At 40.8% G+C, this 21,612-nt stretch overlaps 2 protein-coding genes across 2 annotated transcripts in view; both read left to right on the forward strand.

The window, feature by feature from the left end:
* The window catches only part of cog7 (component of oligomeric golgi complex 7), a 29,775-nt gene extending 20,098 nt beyond the window's left edge, over window positions 1–9,677 (forward strand). The window contains exons 15-17 of the mRNA XM_061967688.2: window positions 8,161–8,275; window positions 8,350–8,493; window positions 8,676–9,677. Coding sequence (XP_061823672.1) covers window positions 8,161–8,275; window positions 8,350–8,493; window positions 8,676–8,842 — 426 coding nt within the window. The 3' untranslated portion in view covers window positions 8,843–9,677. The remainder of the gene's footprint in view (window positions 1–8,160; window positions 8,276–8,349; window positions 8,494–8,675) is intronic.
* A 9,917-nt stretch (window positions 9,678–19,594) lies between these two features.
* LOC133610921 (ubiquitin carboxyl-terminal hydrolase 31-like) overlaps window positions 19,595–21,612 on the forward strand; it is a 34,315-nt gene continuing 32,297 nt past the window's right edge. Inside the window, exon 1 of the mRNA XM_061967689.2 lies at window positions 19,595–20,192. Within this exon, the coding sequence (XP_061823673.1) occupies window positions 19,614–20,192 (579 nt within the window). The 5' untranslated portion in view covers window positions 19,595–19,613. The remainder of the gene's footprint in view (window positions 20,193–21,612) is intronic.

A 21,612-nucleotide genomic window follows, 5' to 3' on the forward strand; every position in this document is an offset into this window, starting at 1 on the left:
TAAAAAGAGAAGTGAAAGTTTAGTTTAGTCTTTATTTGAAGGGACAATGCACAGAAACATTAAAGGGGAACATTATCACAATTTCAGAATTGTTAAAACCATTAAAAATCAGTTCCCAGTGGCTTATTTTATTTTTCGAAGTTTTTTTCAAAATTTTACCCATCACGCAATATCCCTAAAAAAAGCTTCAAAGTGCCTGATTTTAACCATCGTTATATACACCCGTCCATTTTCCTGTGACGTCACATAGTGATGCCAACACAAACAAACATGGCACATAGAACAGCAAGCTATAGTGACATTAGCTCGGATTCAGACTCGGATTTCAGCGCCTTAAGCGATTCAACAGATTACGCATGTATTGAAACGGATGGTTGTAGTGTGGAGGCAGGTAGCGAAAACGAAATTGAAGAAGAAACTGAAGCTATTGAGCCATATCGGTTTGAACCGTATGCAAGCGAAACCGACGAAAACGACACGACAGCCAGCGACACGGGAGAAAGCGAGGACGAATTCGGCGATCGTCTTCTAACCAACGATTGGTATGTGTTTGTTTGGCATTAAAGGAAACTAACAACTATGAACTAGGTTTACAGCATATGAAATACATTTGGCAACAACATGCACTTTGAGAGTGCAGACAGCCCAATTTTCATCAATTAAATATATTCTGTAGACATACCCTCATCCGCGCTTTTTTCCTGAAAGCTGATCTGTCCGGTTTTGGAGTTGATGTCAGCAGGCCAGGGAAGCTAGGGTCGATATTCTTCTCTTGATCATCTTCGGTGGCATAAGGGACGGTGTGAGCCAAGACATCCAGGGGGTTTGGCTCGCTCGTCTGCGGGAACAAACTGCCGCCATTGCTTGCCGTGCTACCGAGGTCCTTTGTCCCTGAATTGCTCACACACTCCGGCAGATTCAATGGGGGTCTGGCGGCAGATTTCTTTGACTTTATCGTTGGAAATGCATCTGCTTTGAGTGTCGCAGGATATCCACACATTCCTGCCATCTCTGTCGTAGCATAGCTTTCGTCGGTAAAGTGTGCGGAACAAACGTCCAATTTCTTGCCACTTTCGCATCTTTGGGCCACTGGTGCCACTTGAATCCATCCCTGTTCGTGTTGTTACACCCTCCGACAACACACCGACGAGGCATGATGTCCCCAAGGTACGGAAAACAGTCGAAAAAACGGAAAATAACAGAGCTGATTTGACTCGGTGTTTGAGAAAATGGCGGATTGCTTCCCGATGTGACGTCATCGCTCTGAGAGCGAATACTAGAAAGGCGTTTAATTCGCCAAAATTCACCCATTTAGAGTTCGGAAATCGGTTAAAAAAATATATGGTCTTTTTTCTGCAACATCAAGGTATATATTGACGCTTACATAGGTCTGGTGATAATGTTCCCCTTTAAGATCAAAGACAGATATGTTCTGTAACAGATTATAGCTAAATAGCTCATTTCCATCTGCAGTCCCTGGCTACCTAAATTAAAGGGATACAAAAATCATGCAATAAAATTATGACAATAAAATCATACATAGCATGTAATCAAATTAAGAAAAGTCATAAAATGCCCTTTCATTGACACATACTTATTATACAATACAACCACACCTCATTTACATCATCACACAAAGACAATACATGCTCTTGTTCACATCAAAGTGTGGCTCCCAAAGCCATTTAGTTGAATAGCGCTGCCCTACGCTAAGACCAGCCACAACATTAGGCACCCCTTGCAATATCAAAATATTTAGCTGATACTACAATACAGAATTTTAGTAGCGGAGTGCATTTGTCTACTCAACTGCAGATATTTTTCAAGAGGTTAGGTGTCGAGTACAAAGAACACCTGAATTTGTGGAAATGCATTTTCACAGATAAAAATGTTGTCTGTCTATCTGTGTTGGCCCTGCGACAAAGTAGTGACTTTTCCAGGGTGTACCCTGCCTCCTGCCCGATTGCAGCTGGGATAGGCTCCAGCACCCCTGCAACCTCGAGATGGACAAGCAGTAGAAAATGGATGGATGGAAATATACCTATATTGTATTGACATGAATATAAGACAACTCTTTACAAGATCTGTTTTTGACATGGAAAATGTAGTTGTGCGTGTGTGTGTGTGTGACAGGAAGAAAAGCTCTACAAGTCATTTAGCGCCACCTCAGATGCAATCAATCTGTCTTTTTCTGACCCTTCTGGGGAACAAAATATTCATATGTATGTGGTAATATATTTAGCCCTACCGGGATTTCGCAGGCATTTTTGAGATTGTTGTGGCCTAAAATGCCTGATTTCGTGACAACCTTTTCTAGGAAGTTGTGGCAAGAGTTGCAATGTTTTAAAGGCTTATTTGTTTAAAAAAAAACTTTGAATCAACTTGTGATTTGATGAATTTGTCATTCCTTGTAACCTCAAAAAGCAAATGAGTTCAACAAAAATTGAAAAACAAATATTGTATTGATGCTTTACTCATTTTATACCATACCGACTCAAAAGAAGGCACTAGATGGACGTAAAATCACATACTCAGAGCTCATTGTCAAATTACTGTACTGTTTAAATCAATGTAACTGATATTATTAATTATTATAATTATGGAAAGAAACACCACCAAAGACTTCCATTGTTTGTCGTCTGCTCTGTCGTCCACAAGTTGCAGACAATATTTGTGTTTATTTTACGTTTGAAAAGTGTGTCCGTCTCAAGCATTCATTTATGTTCCAACACATTAACTACCCCATGTTAAGAGCATTTATAAACTGTCGAGAACGATCTATAGCAGTAATTTTTGTTGGTGAATTAGAGACTATGAGAGATTGTCATCACACATCAACATCTCTATCATTTATGTAAATGCTGCCTCTTTGCTAAGTCAGCATTGCAAAAGAGAATCTGTTATTAATTGTCTTACCCTGGATGATAAAGGATAAATAAATATGTAAATATATATCAACTAGAGAGTCAATGTTTATATACTGTATTACCCAGAAGGCATAGTGCCGTAGTTGGGAAGATGAAGTAGAATAGAATAGAATGGACTTTATTGTCATTATATTTGCATATAACGAGATTAAGGACTCCAATTTAAGGTGCGGTAGTGGGAACAAAAATGGGCTAAAAATAAGTTACCGTATTTTTCGGACTATAAGTCGCAGTTTTTTTCATAGTTTGGCTGGGGGTGCGACTTATACTCGGGAGCGACTTATGTGTGAAATTCTTAACACATTACCGTAAAATATCAAATAATATTACTTAGCTCATTCACGTAAGAGACTAGACCAGACCTGGGCATTCTGCGGCCCGTGGGCCACATCCGGCCCTTTGTGCGTCCCTGTCCGGCCCGCGTGAGGCCAATCATAAATTACAAAATACATTTTAAAAAGTATTTATGTCGAGTGTGCAATACAACGGTGCTGCTTTTGTTTTGAAAAACGTTATTTGTATTACTTCCGTGTGGACGTATGCGCGTGCGTGATTGTGAGTAAATGTGAACAGCGGCAATCACAAATTACAAAATAAAGTTTAAAAAACATCTGTCGTGCCTGCAATACAACTGTGCTGCTTTTATTTTGAAAAGTGTTATTTATGGGCGTATGTCCATGTGTAACCTGTGAGTGAAGGTGCACAGCGAAAAGTGATGCCCGGTTTACACCCGAGACGCTAAAAAGAGAAAAGTTGATGACGAATGGCGTGTTTTCAACAAGACATGGACTGCCAAGCAACGTTCCCTCTAAGGTGCGCGCCTGCGCAATTGTGCACTGCTCAAGCGTCCTCTGCGCACAGCAAATACAGGTAAATTAGAATATTTTGAAAAACTTGATTTATTTCAGTAATTGCATTCAAAAGGTGTAACTTGTACATTATATTTATTCATTGCACACAGACTGATGCATTCAAATGTTTATTTCATTTAATTTTGATGATTTGAAGTGGCAACAAATGAAAATCCAAAATTCCGTGTGTCACAAAATTAGAATATTACTTAAGGCTAATACAAAAAAGGGATTTTTAGAAATGTTGGCCAACTGAAAAGTATGAAAATGAAAAATATGAGCATGTACAATACTCAATACTTGGTTGGAGCTCCTTTTGCCTCAATTACTGCGTTAATGCGGCGTGGCATGGAGTCGATGAGTTTCTGGCACTGCTCAGGTGTTATGAGAGCCCAGGTTGCTCTGATAGTGGCCTTCAACTCTTCTGCGTTTTTGGGTCTGGCATTCTGCATCTTCCTTTTCACAATACCCCACAGATTTTCTATGGGGCTAAGGTCAGGGGAGTTGGCGGGCCAATTTAGAACAGAAATGCCATGGTCCGTAAACCAGGCACGGGTAGATTTTGCACTGTGTGCAGGCGCCAAGTCCTGTTGGAACTTGAAATCAAATCAAATCAAATCAATAAAAATCTCCATCTCCATAGAGCAGGTCAGCAACAGGAAGCATGAAGTGCTCTAAAACTTGCTGGTAGACGGCTGCGTTGACCCTGGATCTCAGGAAACAGAGTGGACCGACACCAGCAGATGACATGGCACCCCAAACCATCACCCAACCATGCAAATGTTGCATTTCCTTTGGAAATCGAGGTCCCAGAGTCTGGAGGAAGACAGGAGAGGCACAGGATCCACGTTGCCTGAAGTCTAGTGTAAAGTTTCCACCATCAGTGATGGTTTGGGGTGCCATGTCATCTGCTGGTGTCGGTCCACTCTGTTTCCTGAGATCCAGGGTCAATGCAGCCGTCTACCAGCAAGTTTTCGAGCACTTCATGCTTCCTGCTGCTGACCTGCTCTATGGAGATGGAGATTTTTATTGATTTGATTTGATTTGATTTCAAGTTCCAACAGGACTTGGCGCCTGCACACAGTGCAAAATCTACCCGTGCCTGGTTTACGGACCATGGTATTTCTGTTCTAAATTGGCCCGCCAACTCCCCTGACCTTAGCCCCATAGAAAATCTGTGGGGTATTGTGAAAAGGAAGATGCAGAATGCCAGACCCAAAAACGCAGAAGAGTTGAAGGCCACTATCAGAGCAACCTGGGCTCTCATAACACCTGAGCAGTGCCAGAAACTCATCGACTCCATGCCACGCCGCATTAACGCAGTAATTGAGGCAAAAGGAGCTCCAACCAAGTATTGAGTATTGTACATGCTCATATTTTTCATTTTCATACTTTTCAGTTGGCCAACATTTCTAAAAATCCCTTTTTTGTATTAGCCTTAAGTAATATTCTAATTTTGTGACACACGGAATTTTGGATTTTCATTTGTTGCCACTTCAAATCATCAAAATTAAATGAAATAAACATTTGAATGCATCAGTCTGTGTGCAATGAATAAATATAATGTACAAGTTACACCTTTTGAATGCAATTACTGAAATAAATCAAGTTTTTCAAAATATTCTAATTTACTGGCTTTTACCTGTATATGCCGCACACCAAATCAAATCCCATCTGAATTCTACACAAAATAAACACATTTATTGTGTGTAATTTTGCAATGCAACTCTGAGTGACAGTGACAACAAGCGGCCCTAACGGTGTTAGTCAACACCGTTCAATTATTGTAACGCCTATCGAGATGCTTCAAGGACAGGAATTATATCGATCACTTTATTGAGCAAAACTGTTTATATTCGACCATAACCACACCAAAAACATGAGTAAAACACTTCTATCTGGAAAAACTAGTCATTTTCTGCCGTACAAAGCAGGCCAAAAGCAACTTGTCATCTGTCACCAACACGCATAGCACTAAGCCACTGGTGCGTTTATGGCCACACAAAAAGTCGGACAACTCAAACACCACACAAAGTTACACTATGACTCCTCAGTCATACGTGTGCTTATTTTACTGTCATTTATTATTAATGTTAATTTATTGATATTAATCATGGAATGCTGTTACTAGAGAAAGTTACAGTAATGCACACTTCATCCTATGCTTACATTTCATTGTGCAACATGAGGATGTTTAAGGGCAACTAAATGTGATCTCTGAAAGGGGTACAAATGATTTCCAAAGCAGGGCTTTTGGTATAAAGTTAAGTTAGGTTAAATGAAAGTATTATTATTATTGTTATTATTATTATTATTATTTATCTTACGGTATATATCAAAAATAATATTGAGCAAAATTTAATTGAATATTGTCGATGTGGCCCTCCAGCAGTGCTCGGGTTGCTCATGCGGCCCCCGGTAAAAATTAATTGCCCACCCCTGGACTAGACGTATAAGATTTCATGGGATTTAGCGATTAGGAGTGACAGATTGTTTGGTAAACGTATAGCATGTTCTATATGTTCTAGTTATTTGAATGACTCTTACCATAATATGTTACGTTAACATACCAGGCACGTTCTCAGTTGGTTATTTATGCTTCATATAACGTACACTTATTCAGCCTGTTGTTCACTATTCTTTATTTATTTTAAATTGCCTTTCAAATGTCTATTCTTGGTGGTGGGTTTTATCAAATACATTTCCCCAAAAAATGCGACTTATACTCCAGTGCGACTTATATATGTTTTTTTCCTTCTTTATTACGCATTTTCGGCCGGTGCGACTTATACTCCGAAAAATACGGTACACAAGAAGTAATAAAGATAAAACTAAGAATTGAAATAAATAGACTACTATCCAATAAAAATAATAAGCAATTCTGTACAATATACAAAATACAGTACTGTACAATATACAGAACAAGACAAGAGTACCGGAGTGATAACAATCAGTGTCGGATGTATTGCACTCGAAGGGTAATATTGCACAGTAGGGTATTGTAGGTAAGGTTTGTAAGTAGGTTTGAGGTTTGCAGGAAGATGACAGTTGGCGTCCATTAGAGTGTTTTTGAGTACCGTATTTTCCGCACTATAAGGCGCACCGGATTATTAGCCGCACCTTCAATGAATTACATATTTCATAACTTTGTCCACCAATAAGCCGCCCCGGATTATAAGCCGCGCCTACGCTGCGCTAAAGGGAATGTCAAAAAAACAGTCAGATAGTTCAGTCAAACTTTAATAATATATTGAAAACCAGCGTTCTAACAACTCTGTCCCAAAATGTACGCAAATGTGCAATCACAAACATAGTAAAATTCAAAATGGTGTAGAGCAATAGCAACATAATGTTGCTCGAACGTTAATGTCACAACACACAAAATAAACATAGCGCTCACCTTCTGAAGTTATTCTTCATTCGTAAATCCTTCGAATTCTTCGTCTTCGGTGTCCGAATTGAAAAGTTGCGCAAGCGTGGGATCCAAAATGGCCGGTTCCGTCTCGTCGAAGTCATCGGAGTCAGTGTCGCTGTTGTTGTCCAGTAGTTCTGTGAATCCTGCCTTCCGGAAAGCTCGGACCACAGTTGTGACCGAAATATCTGCCCAGGCATTTACGATCCACTGGCAAATGTTGGCGTATGTCGTCCGGCGCTGTCTGCCCGTCTTAGTGAAGGTGTGTTCGCCTTCGGAGCTGTGTGAAAAAAGCCACCCGGCCTCTTCGCGTAAACTTCCCTTAACCACTCGCTCATCTTTTCTTCATCCATCCATCCCTTCGAGTTAGCTTTTATGATGACGCCGGCTGGAAAGGTCTCTTTTGGCAAGGTCTTCCTTTTGAATATCACCATGGGTGGAAGTTAGCATGGCAAGCTAGAACCACAGTGAAGGATGACTTCTCATTCCCTGTGGTGCGAATATTCACCGTACGTGCTCCCGTTCCACAGTGCGGTTCACAGGAATATCAGTTGCTGTGAAATACGGTAGTAATCCGTGTGCGGATGGAGAGATTGCGTCTTTTTATGAACCGGATCCTTGTCGCTTAGTAGGAGCCATTTTGTGGTCTTTACAGATGTAAACAGGAAATGAAACGTACGGTGATATCCGCGCGTTTTTTCTTCTTCTTCCGGGGGCGGGTGGTTGCTTACAGTAGAAGAAGAAGCGCTTCCTGTTCTACCGGGAAAAAAGATGGCGGCTGTTTACCGAAGTTGCGAGATCGAAACTTTATGAAAATGAATCGTAATAAAGCGCACCGGGTTATAAGGCGCACTGTCAGCTTTTGAGAAAATTTGTGGTTTTTAGGTGCGCCTTATAGTGCGGAAAATACGGTAAATGCAGAAATGCACTTGGTTGATAGTTTTAACTTTACAATGTCATCCTCTTCCAGATCGGGCAGTACCTGATGTCTCTGCCGCTCCACTTGGAACCCTTTGTGGCGCAAGAGGATCCGGCATTAGAGTTGGCATTGCATGCCGGGAAGTTACCTTTTCCTCCCGAGCAAGGTTACCGAATCCCCCCTCTCTCAGTGTTTTTCCACATATTCCCTTCGCTTCATGACTTCCAAACCCCGCCTCAGGTGATGACCTTCCTGAGCTGGACAACACAGCAGACTACTGGCTGGGTTCCATCGCTCGGGCAACCATGCAGACGTATTGTGACGCCATTCTGCTCATCCCTCAGCTGAGCGCACATTCCACCAAACAGCTGGCCACGGATATCGGTAAATACGTCGAGATACTTTCACTACAACATGATGCGCAAGATAAATGATGTTCTTTCTGACCTGGCTGATGTACAATCAGCAATGGCTTCCTCTAGTGGAGTCTTCTCAATTAGCCTTTTATTCATACTGGTTGTAGTTAAAACATATAACATGTGTATGTTTCTATTTGTGCTGCTCAGACTATTTGAGCAACGTGATGGATGCTCTCGGGCTGCAGCCGTCTCGCAGCCTCCAGCATATCGTCACCCTGCTAAGGGCCAAGCCAGAAGACTACAAACAAACCTCCAAACAGTTACCTCGGAGACTGGCGTCTACTATCGGCGCCCTCCGCTCCATTGACTTCTAAAAACATCCCCTTCTCCCTCAATTTGGATATGTCCACTGAAGTGACGGTTTGTATATTAACATATTTTTTATTTCTGTGCACTACACCGGGAAGCATCGACGATTGGAGGTGTTGGTGTTGTCTGTAGCTTTTTCTTTGATACTTTGCAAAATCAGGGTATATGTAATGGCATTTACTTACTTACTTATGCTAATATTGCTAATTACAGTTGAATGAAGGTTTCTAACATAAACAGTGTCTTCTTTTTGGGTTGTGTGTGGACAGGACATTTTCAATATATTTTTAGGTATTCTATAAATGTGTACATAAAGCATTTACACAATATTATAATGGTGTCCAAATGTTATTTCATGCAATTAGGAAGTTTTTTTTAATGGTGGCCCACAGATTTGTCATGTGAATGACATCAGAGAGGCTGGAGTTTAGTTCAAAACTCTTGAGTGACTGATATTTTTTTTTAAACAGATTCCTAAAACTAGAATTATTTTGCAGTCAGCCCTTAAAAACAGCAGTGCTCTCCTGTCATTTTTGGAGGATATTTGGTTATCATAAATACTCCCTTTTGTTTTGGCAATGTTACTGACAAAATGTATGACTATATTTGCCATTTGGTTGGATAAAAAGTAGGGATGTCCGATATTGTCCAACTCTTTAATTACCGATACCGATATCAACCGATATATGCAGTCGTGGAATTAACACATTATTATGCCTAATTTGGACAACCAGGTATGGTGACGATAAGGTACTTTTAAAAAAAATTTAATAAAATAAGATAAATAAATTAAAAACATTTTCTTGAATAAAAAAAGAAAGAAAAACAATATAAAACATCATCATCATCATCATCATCATTTATTTTTATTGCTTTCATGAAAATATACAGGTAAAAGCCAGTAAATTAAAATATTTTGAAAAACTTGATTTATTTCAGTAATTGCATTCAAAAGGTGTAACTTGTACATTATATTTATTCATTGCACACAGACTGATGCATTCAAATGTTTATTTCATTTAATTTTGATGATTTGAAGTGGCAACAAATGAAAATCCAAAATTCCGTGTGTCACAAAATTAGAATATTACTTAAGGCTAATACAAAAAAGGGATTTTTAGAAATGTTGGCCAACTGAAAAGTATGAAAATGAAAAATATGAGCATGTACAATACTCAATACTTGGTTGGAGCTCCTTTTGCCTCAATTACTGCGTTAATGCGGCGTGGCATGGAGTCGATGAGTTTCTGGCACTGCTCAGGTGTTATGAGAGCCCAGGTTGCTCTGATAGTGGCCTTCAACTCTTCTGCGTTTTTGGGTCTGGCATTCTGCATCTTCCTTTTCACAATACCCCACAGATTTTCTATGGGGCTAAGGTCAGGGGAGTTGGCGGGCCAATTTAGAACAGAAATACCATGGTCCGTAAACCAGGCACGGGTAGATTTTGCGCTGTGTGCAGGCGCCAAGTCCTGTTGGAACTTGAAATCTCCATCTCCATAGAGCAGGTCAGCAGCAGGAAGCATGAAGTGCTCTAAAACTTGCTGGTAGACGGCTGCGTTGACCCTGGATCTCAGGAAACAGAGTGGACCGACACCAGCAGATGACATGGCACCCCAAACCATCACTGATGGTGGAAACTTTACACTAGACTTCAGGCAACGTGAATCCTGTGCTTCTCCTGTCTTCCTCCAGACTCTGGGACCTCGATTTCCAAAGGAAATGCAAAATTTGCATGGTTGGGTGATGGTTTGGGGTGCCATGTCATCTGCTGGTGTCGGTCCACTCTGTTTCCTGAGATCCAGGGTCAACGCAGCCGTCTACCAGCAAGTTTTAGAGCACTTCATGCTTCCTGCTGCTGACCTGCTCTATGGAGATGGAGATTTCAAGTTCCAACAGCACTTGGCGACTGCACACAGCGCAAAATCTACCCGTGCCTGGTTTACGGACCATGGTATTTCTGTTCTAAATTGGCCCGCCAACTCCCCTGACCTTAGCCCCATAGAAAATCTGTGGGGTATTGTGAAAAGGAAGATGCAGAATTCCAGACCCAAAAACGCAGAAGAGTTGAAGGCCACTATCAGAGCAACCTGGGCTCTCATAACACCTGAGCAGTGCCAGAAACTCATCGACTCCATGCCACGCCGCATTAACGCAGTAATTGAGGCAAAAGGAGCTCCAACCAAGTATTGAGTATTGTACATGCTCATATTTTTCATTTTCATACTTTTCAGTTGGCCAACATTTCTAAAAATCCCTTTTTTGTATTAGCCTTAAGTAATATTCTAATTTTGTGACACACGGAATTTTGGATTTTCATTTGTTGCCACTTCAAATCATCAAAATTAAATGAAATAAACATTTGAATGCATCAGTCTGTGTGCAATGAATAAATATAATGTACAAGTTACACCTTTTGAATGCAATTACTGAAATAAATCAAGTTTTTCAAAATATTCTAATTTACTGGCTTTTACCTGTATATACAAGCCATATACAGTTGACACTTTCATTGTTTTTTGTATCTTATACATTTCCATGATCAGAAAGGAGCAGATGGAAGAATACTATTCTTATATTTATCTGCCCCCTTTTTAACACAAATTATGTAGATGACTTTATAACTGTTCCCTCCACCAACACCCGAACTCCAACATACTTTTCATTTTCGTTTAAGCATTTTCAAAATGACACGTTCCAATCAAAATCAAAAATCAGTTTGATATAATTCCAGTTGTTTCTTTTTGTAACTCCTTTTAAATTCAAAGATATTCTTGCAGCTTTTTAAGTCTTTGTTTAGAGAATTCCATGCTTTCACACCAACTACAGATAAGCACATTTGCTTCAAATTTGTTCGCACTCTTGGATATTTAAAGTCATACGGCCTTCTGTGATTCTCATCTTCCGACGTGAACACAACAGTTACATAGAAACTAGTAATTAATGAAAATGAGTCAAATTAACTGTTAAAGGTTAGTACTATTAGTGGACCAATCATGTGTGCTTACGGACTGTATCCCTTACAGACTGTATTGATATATATTAATATATAATGTAGGAACCAGAATATTAATAACAGAAAGAAACAACCCAGTGGGTTGGTGCACTAATTGTAAGTGTATCTTGTGTTTTTTATGTTGATTTAATTAAAAAAAACGATACCGGTAATAAAAAAAACGATACCCATAATTTCCGATATTGCATTTTAACGCATTTATCGGCCGATATTATCGGACATCTCTAATAAAAAGCATTGACATAGAGTACAGGCAAAAAGTTTGGACTCACCTTCTCTTCAATGCGTTTTCTTTATTTTCATGACTATTTACATTGTAGATTGTCACTGAAGGCATCACAACTATGAACACATGTGGAGATACGTACTTAACAAAAAAAAGGTAAAATAACTGAAATCATGTTTTATATTCTAGTTTCTTCAAAATAACCCCCCTTTGCTCTGATTACTGCGTTGCACACTCTTGGCATTCTCTCGATGAACTTCAAGAGGTAGTCACCTAAAATGGTTTTCACTTCACAGGTGTGCCTTATCAGTGTTGATCAGTGGAATGTATTGCTTTATCAATAGGGTTGGGACCATCAGTTGTGTTGTGAATAAGAAGGTGTGTCCACACTTTTGGCCTGTACTGTATACAAATTAAAAATCAAATGTAATTGTAAAGGGAAAAGAAAGTTGAATTAAAAAGCTCATGCAGGTTTAATTGAAAAATGTTAATTATATGTACTTTTTAGTGCTTTCAAACAAATTATTTTTTAATCGTGATTAATCACAGGATATTATTACTCTCTTGCATAATTTAAGTTAACTAAAAAAGACCCCACTATGTATAATTTTATTGTCAGAATGTCATACAGGAACATTTTTTTTTTTAAGTTTTAATTGAACGCACTATAGTTATTTGCGCAAAACTTGGTCACAGTTTTATTTGAAGTCCATTCAGATTGTGCAACTTTGAACATATAGCAAGCTGTACCGCCTTTCAACTAATTGTCCGTGGCTAAGGTAAAGAAACGTGCAGACTAAATAAATGCATGATTAATCTACGTACAAGGGGGTATTCCATCATTTTGGGGCCAGCCGCATAACAAAAATATGGTAATGGTAGAAACTAACAAGCGAACAGTGCAATGATTATCACTGATCCCAATGTTTTTATTGTGATAGAAATACTTATTAAAGAGTTAGCCATTTTTCATACTATTTTGTTAGCGCGGTTGGACCAGACGGGAGGGATAGTGTTATTATTCTTAAGGCCGAAAATGTGTGACTGGTGGGAAAAAAAGAGAGCTTTTGACGGTGACGGTGTTTGAACTAGAGTTAAGACTTTAAAAAATTGCTTCTCGAGTTCCTGCCTGCCGTCCTTCCTTCTTGCTACATCTTACTGAACCCTCGGTTTCAATAGTTGACCACTTTGAGCACTCTAATACTCACATACCACCTGCATCCTGCAGTAGCTCTTGCTGTGTTGATCACATACATTCGGTGTCACAGAGAAAAAAGTTTATACCTTGATAATAGTTTTAATAAAAACTGTCGCTTTATTCTGGCTTTTTCCTCTTTTTTGCTCGACTTGACATACTCCGCTTCATTTTTATTAAGAACAAAACACCTCTCAAAACCACTGCAATGTCTTCCTAAATCTTCTTAAATCAAGTAACGTGGTAACATTGTGCGAGAAAGGAGAGTGGTGCTGACGGAATAGTCATGATTGATTAAGCATTTTGATATACAGTAATTCCTTGTTTATTGCTATCAATTTGTTTGGAACATGACCGTAATAAACAAATTTTCTGTAAAGTAGGACTCATTAATGCTAAATCAAGTATTTTCATAAATAGTGAATAAAAAAAACGGTTTACCTTCCAAGTACATTTGTTTTGTCATGACCTGTCGCCACAGGTTTTGTTATTCTCCTTGGTTTTGTGTTTAATTCTGTTGCTAGTTGTCCCTGCTCTCCTTTGTGTACGTTCTGGTTGCTAGGAGCGCTTAAGATCACACACTGGTTACTGTTTGTTGATTAGTGTCTCGAACTGCTGCCATCACTAATCACCCACCAGTTTTTTTACTCGATGCAGGTTAATTGTTCGCTCTCGCTATTATTGCTTATGTTTTACTTAATGCTGAGTTTTTATGTTTTAGCCTTAAGCCGTGCAACTCCGAACGCCACACTGTTAGTTTTGTGAAGTGAATTACTTTTATTTAGCGCTTTTTTTGTAGATGCTTTATAGTGAAATCCATTATCTAAATGTAAGCTACATTTATACCAGTGTGGGTGGCACCGGGAGCGACAGTAAAGTGTCCTGACCAGGATGGCGGAAGCTGGAATCAAACCTGGAACTCTCAAGTTTCTGGCATACCAACTGAACCACACCGCCTTGTATATCGAAAGACTCTTACCTGCATGCCGCTTCCCTACTTTTGCATCCGACCGTTCTAACATTTTCAACATTATGAGAACCCTCTGGACATGAAATAACACCCTTTAGTCACCTTTACACTCTTTTAATCCAACATAGTAATGCTGCCTGAGGCTGGGCCAATCAGTGGTCACGGTACTGAACAGCCCGCTCTGATTGGTTTGGTCTCCTCTAGTGGCAATTACTAAAGTACTGATACTTTTTAGTTTAATTAGCCACTGTAATGCTTGAAAATGCTTCATTTAGAACACATTTTTTAAATTATGCGCAGTATTTGGCGATGTGGTGAGGGACGACTATTTTGAATCGCAGGAATTGAGACAAAAAAAGAATAGTTTTAGACAGAAGAAAACTTTAAGACATTTGGGGCCCCTGGAAATCTTGGAGGGCCAGCCAACTGCCTACGTTTGCCTCCGTGCATATGATTAATGCATTTTTTTTAGTTAACTTGTTATTTTTGACTGCCCTAGTATTTGTTTTCTCAATTGGTCGATTTAGTTTTGATCTTTGGGGTAAATAGTCTTATAATAGTTTGATATTATACTCTAAATCAGGGGTGTCAAACATAAGGCCCGAGGGCCGGATCAGGCCCGCGAACAGGTTTTATCCGGCCCGCGGGATGAGTTTGCTCAGTATAAAAATTAACCTGAAATTTTTTAATGAAAGAAACCGCTGTTCTAAATGTGTCCACTGGGTGTCGCAATAGCAATTCTTTGTATCTTTGTAGATAATGCTACATATGTACAAAATAAACCACGTGATGTTAGTGCATCAGTCGAGGAAAATGATCAGACTACATAAACAACATACTGTAATTTATCTTGATGGATTGAAAATGAATACCAATGAGTTGACTGATGAACATTATCACATAATTTATTCAGAAAATATAAATAACAACAAATAAAAATAGAATACTATTAACCGCAACATGTAAGTGTAAAAAAAAAAAAATGTGTACAATTTCAAAATGTGCTTGTTCTATTTTTAAACAAAGACAACTATCTGAAGTTGTCTTTATTTTTAAGTTATCGTGCCGTAATTTCACCAGTCCGGCCCACTTGGGAGTAGATATTTCTCCATGTGGCCCTTGATCTAAAATGAGTTTGATACCCCTGCTTTAGTGGCTAAAACTACTGAAGTATTGATACTTGTTTAGTTTATTCAGCCACTGTAATGCTTGAAAATGCTTAATTTAGAATACATTTTTAATAATGCGCAGTATTTGGCGATGTGGTGAGGGACGACTATTTTGAATCGCAGGATTTAGGACAAAAAAAAGAGAATAGTTTTAAACAGAAGAAAACTTTAAGACATTTTGGGCCCCTTTAAATCTTGGAGGGCCAGGCAAGTGCCTGCGTTTGCTTAATGGTAGGTCTGTGTCCGTGCATATGATTAATGCATTTTATTTTTGAATGCCCTAGTATTTGTTTTCTCAATTAGTCGATTTAGTTTTGAGCTTTGGGGTAAATGTACCTATTTTATAGTCTTATAATAGTTTGATATAATACTCTAAAGCAGGGGTGTCGAACTCATTTTAGATCGAGGGCCATATGGAGAAACATCTACTCCCGAGTGGGCCGGACTGGTAAAATCACGACACGATAACTTAAAAATAAAGACAACTTCAGATTGTTTTCTTTGTTTAAAAATAGAACGAACGCATTCTGAAATTGTACAAATCATAATCTTGTTGGGTTTTTTACATGTTGTGGTTAATAGTATTCTATCTTTATTTGTCATTATTTATATTTTCTGAAGACATTATGTGAGAATGTTCATTGCTGTTAATTTTCAATCTATTACAATAAAAAAATAATAATATCAAAATCAAATTACAGGATATTATTTATGTAGTTTGATCATTTTCCTCGACTGGTGCACTAACATCATGTGGTTTATTTTTTTTTTACATTTGCAAATCCTTTTCAACCCATATTCAATTGAATTAATTGAATTGAGTTGAATTGAAGTCTTTATTTCAAGCCTGCACAGTACAACAACACACATTTTTTTTAAATTTGTTTTACATTTTGGCAGAGACATTTATGCAAGGCTTGAAAAGGGGTTGGATGAAGCAGATGCTTATAATATCCCAACCCCTCTCACTCATTCCACATTTAACATAAACAATATAAGTTAAAGTTAAAGTACCAAAGATTGTCACACACACACACTAGGTATGGCGAAATTATTCTCTGCACCCTTGATCACCCCCGGGGAGGTGAGGGGAGCAGTGGGCAGCAGCGGTGGCCGCGCCCGGGAATAATTTTTGGTGATTTAACCCCCAATTCCAACCCTTGATGCTGAGTGCCAAGCAGGGAGGTAAACAAGAACAATACTATACAAACAAAAACAAGAAAAGCTCTTGTACACTAACAATACAATAGTACCACTCTTACTATGAGACAAGACAAGACGAGACAAAAAACACACACACACACACACACACACACACACACACAGACCCATACATCCATCCATCTATCCATTTTCTACCGCTTATCCCTTCCGGGGTGGCGGGGGTTGCTGGAGCCTATCTCAGCTGCATTCGGACAGAAGGCGGGGTACACCCTGGACAAGTCGCCACCTAATCGCAGGGCCAACACAGATAGACAGACAACATTCACACTCACATTCACACTCAAGGGCCAATTTAGTGTTGCCAATCAACCTATCCCCAGGTGCATGTTTTTACATATGTAGCATAATCTACAAAGATACAAAGAATTGCTATTGTGACATCTAGTGGACACATTTAGAACAGCAGTTTCTTTCATTCAACATTTTTGGCTCATTTTTATACTTAGCAAACTCATCCCACGGGCCGGACGTTTGACACCCCTACTCTAAAGCTATCCAAGAATGATTTATGTAGACTTTTTTTCATTCTAATATGCATCTAAATGTGTACATTTGACATTATCTGGGACGGCGTGGCGCAGTGGAAGAATGGCCGTGCGCGACCCGAGGGTCCCTGGTTCAATCCCCACCTAGTACCAACCTCGTCATGTCCGTTGTGTCCTGAGCAAGACACTTCACCCTTGCTCCTGATGGGTGCTGGTTAGCGCCTTGCATGGCATCTCCCTCCATCAGTGTGTAAATGTGTGTGTGAATGGGTAAATGTGGAAGTAGTGTCAAAGCGCTTTGAGTACCTTGAAGGTAGAAGCATTTAAGTCCCATCTTAAAACTCATTTGTATACTCTAGCCTTTAAATAGCCCCCCTGTTAGACCAGTTGATCTGCCGTTTATTTTCTTTTCTCCTCTGCTCCCCTTTTCCTTGAGGGGGGGGGGGCACAGGTCCGGTGGCCATGGATGAAGTGCTGGCTGTCCAGAGTCGGGACCCGGGGTGGACCGCTCGCCTGTGCATCGGCTGGGAACATCTCTACGCTGCTGACCCGTCTCCGCTCGGGATGGTGTCCTGCTGGCCCCACTATGGACTGGACTCTTACTATTATGTTGGATCCACTATGGACTGGACTCTCACAATATTATGTCAGACCCACTCGACATCCATTGCTTTCGGTCTCCCCTAGAGGGGGGGGGGTTACCCACATATGCGGTCCTCTCCAAGGTTTCTCATAGTCATTCACATCGACGTCCCACTGGGGTGAGTTTTTCCTTGCCCGTATGTGGGCTTTGTACCGAGGATGTCGTTGTGGCTTGTGCAGCCCTTTGAGACACTTGTGATTTAGGGCTATATAAATAAAGATTGATTGATTGATTGAAGTCAATACCAGGACATGAATTGAATCAATTAAATTACATTTCTACCACTCCAGTACTTGTTCAAGTTTGCCGAGAGTTGGGAGCTAGAACCTATCCCAGCCAACTAAGACAAAATAGATGCAACAAAAATAATACATAGATATTTGTTTTTAATTTTGAATAATAAGAAAATAATTACAATAAAATATTGTAAGACGCTGGAACCTATCCCAGCTCATCTAGGGAAGAAGGCAGACTCACCGTGAATATGCCACAAGTCAATACCAGGACATGAATCGAATCAATTAAATTACATTTCTGCCACTACAGTACTTGTTCAGGTTTGCCAAGAGTTGGGAGCTAGAACCTATCCCAGCCAACTAAGACAAATTAGATATAACAAAAATAATACACACATATATGTGTTTAATTTTGAATAATAAGAAAATAATTACACTACAATATTGTAAGACGCTGGAACCTATCCCAGCTCATCTAGGTAAGAAGGCAGACTCACCATGAATATGCCACAAGTCAATACCAGGACATGAATCGAATCAATTAAATTACATTTCTACCACTACAGTACTTGTTCAAGTTTGCCAATAGTTGGGAGCCAGAACCTATCCCAGCTAACTAAGGCAAAATAAATGTAACAAAATGTTAAGTACATCCGATTTTTTTTTTTGGAGTGGTTAACTTACACTTCAGTGATAGCAAAATAAAATATAGAAGAAAGCTGGAATCTATCCCAGTTAATTACTGAAACAAATCAATTACAATAAATAACATTTCTACAACTTATCCAGTTTTTCCTTGCCCGTATGTGGGCTTTGTACCGAGGATGTCGTTGTGGCTTGTGCAGCCCTTTGAGACACTTGTGATTTAGGGCTATATAAATAAAGATTGATTGATTGATTGAAAAGCGCTATACAAGTACAACCCATTTATCATTTATTTATTTAACAAGCGGTGATTGGCGCTTGCCTTGCAGCGCCTGGAGTCTGTATGGAGACTGATGGAGCGTCACCCAGCATCCACATGCTCTCCTCCAACATGGACCAGTGTTTGGCTCTGACGTCATCCGTCACCGCCCTGCCCGCCTGCCTGCCTGCAGTGTCGCTGCCTACAGATGAGGATGGAGACCATAAAAGCGGCCTTGCCGTCAACTATTGTCCCGAGCGGGCGTTAAGGGACCCGAACGTTGACGCAAGTGACCCCTGCCCTCGTTTCAAAAAGGGGTGGGGTGGGGGAAGAACCGAGCGAGGAGATGATGCTCCTCTTCGGCGGCGGGCTGCGGGCTACCACCGAGCACCATGGAGCCTCTTTAGGGACGACATCCACCGAAATCCTCGCATCGGCGCGATTTTGAATACATGACGAGGCTTCCATCATGACGAGGTTGGTGTTTATGTCTTCGAGCCGCTGAGGATCCGCGGCGCCCCCCTCCGTGACACGGGCCGTGTCGTGCCCGGGCCAGGAGATGCCTTGTGCGGCCACGCGTGCGAGCTTCGCCCTGGTCCGAGAAGGCTCTTCCGTGTTTATGTTGGCGCGACTACCAGGCCTTTGTGGAACATGAGCTCGACGGAGGGTGTATAAGTGGAGTTTAAAATAAGAAGAAAAAAAGAAGCCATTATGTCGAAAGTGGTCAGCAGCAAGGAGAAGAAATCCTTCAGCAAAAAGCTGTTCCGCCGGAGTTCAGTCCGCTCCGTGGGCAGCTTCATGAACAGAGTTCTCCGGACTCTTTCCACGCTGTCTCATTTCAGCACCGACGAGCAGGCCGCCCACGACGACAAGGACGACGCCGCGCTGATAGCGACCACCACCGGGGGCTCGGTGCCGTCCGACGACAGCGACTGCGGGGGGTTCCCGTTCGGGGACAAGGTGCCAGGCGTGGCCGGCCTGAAGAACCACGGCAACACCTGCTTCATGAACGCCATCCTGCAGTGCCTGAGCAACACCGAGCTCTTCGCGGAGTACTTGGCCTTGGAGCAGTTCCGTGGGGGAGCAGCAGGAGGAGGAGGAGGAGGAGTAGGAGAGGCCGGGAGTGGGACCGACAGCAAGGCGAGTAAGTCCAACGGGGTGCTGGTGCAGAAGAAGGGCAGCCGGCAGCAGCAGCAGCAGGAGTCCGGGGAGGTGACGGAGCAGCTGTCTGGTCTGGTCCGAGCTCTGTGGACCTTTGAGTACACTCCTCAACACAGCAGGGACTTCAAGGTGAGTAAATGTGTGTGTGCATCATTCCATATCCAACAATCACCATATATACCATATTGAGCTTGGAGACCAGTGTTTTTCAACTTTTTTTTTTGCCAAGACGTTGAAAAAAATCCGGATGCACACCACCAGCAGAAATCATTAAAAAAACGAAACTCAGTTGACCGTAAAAAGTCGTTGTCGCAATTGCTGGATATGACTTTAAACCATAACCAACCATGCGTCAATATAGCTCTTCAAATCAAATCAAATCAAATCAACTTTATTTATAGAGCACATTTAAAATTTACCACAGGGGTAGCCAAAGTGCTGTACAATGAACAGGTTAAAAGATAAAACGAGTACCGAGCAAACACAACACAACACAAACAGAACACGATAAAAAAATAAATAATTAAAATAGAATTAATAAAAACATAAAAACAGGATCACAGCAGGTGTATTATGGGGCGCCATTGCAGGATGGATATCACTCAGTGTTAAAAGCCATGGAATAAAAGTATGTTTTTAAGAGAGATTTAAAAACAGGAAGAGAGGAGGCTTGTCTAACACTCAGGGGTAGGTCGTTCCAGAGCTTGGGAGCAGCAACGGCGAAAGCTCTGTCACCTCTAAGCTTCAGCCTTGTGTCAGGGACCGTCAACAGCAGCTGATCGGCTGATCTTAAGGATCGGGTGGGGCAGTAAGGCTGAAGGAGGTCGGAGAGATAGGTTGGCGCGAGGTTGTTTAGACATTTAAAAACAAATAAAAGGAGTTTAAAATGTATTCGGTAACGCACAGGGAGCCAGTGAAGGGACGCTAAAATAGGGGTGATGTGCTCACGTCTGCGGGTCTGTGTTAGCAGACGAGCAGCAGAGTTCTGCACGAGCTGCAGGCGGGCGAGGGAGGCCTGGCTAATGCCAACATACAGGGCATTGCAGTAGTCAAGACGAGTCGAGATAAAAGCGTGGATTAATTTCTCAAGATCATGTCTTGATAGAAGCGGTTTCACTTTCGCTATTTGGCGTAATTGATAAAAGCTTTTTTGAACGACGCTGCTGATTTGTTTTTCGAATTTAAAATCTGAGTCAAACTTTACCCCCAGGTTTGTGACACAGTCGCTGAGATACGGGGTCAGAGTGCCGAGGTCAACGTTGGGGGAGGGAGAGCGACTTGGACCGAACAACATAACTTCTGTTTTATCTTCATTTAGGCTCAGGAAGTTAGCTGACAGCCAGACTTTGATGTCGTGCAGGCAGTCAATAAGACGTTGAACCGTGTTATTTTGTGCCATGGGAAAATAAATCTGGCAATCATCGGCATAAAAATGAAATGCAATACTGTACTTCCTAAAAATAGAACCAAGGGGGAGAAGGTAAAGCGCAAATAAAATTGGGGCAAGGATTGAGCCCTGGGGGACCCCATGTGGTAAAGGAGCTGTGGA

This window comes from Nerophis lumbriciformis, linkage group LG11 (assembly GCF_033978685.3).
Source record: "Nerophis lumbriciformis linkage group LG11, RoL_Nlum_v2.1, whole genome shotgun sequence".
NCBI lineage: Eukaryota > Metazoa > Chordata > Actinopteri > Syngnathiformes > Syngnathidae > Nerophis > Nerophis lumbriciformis.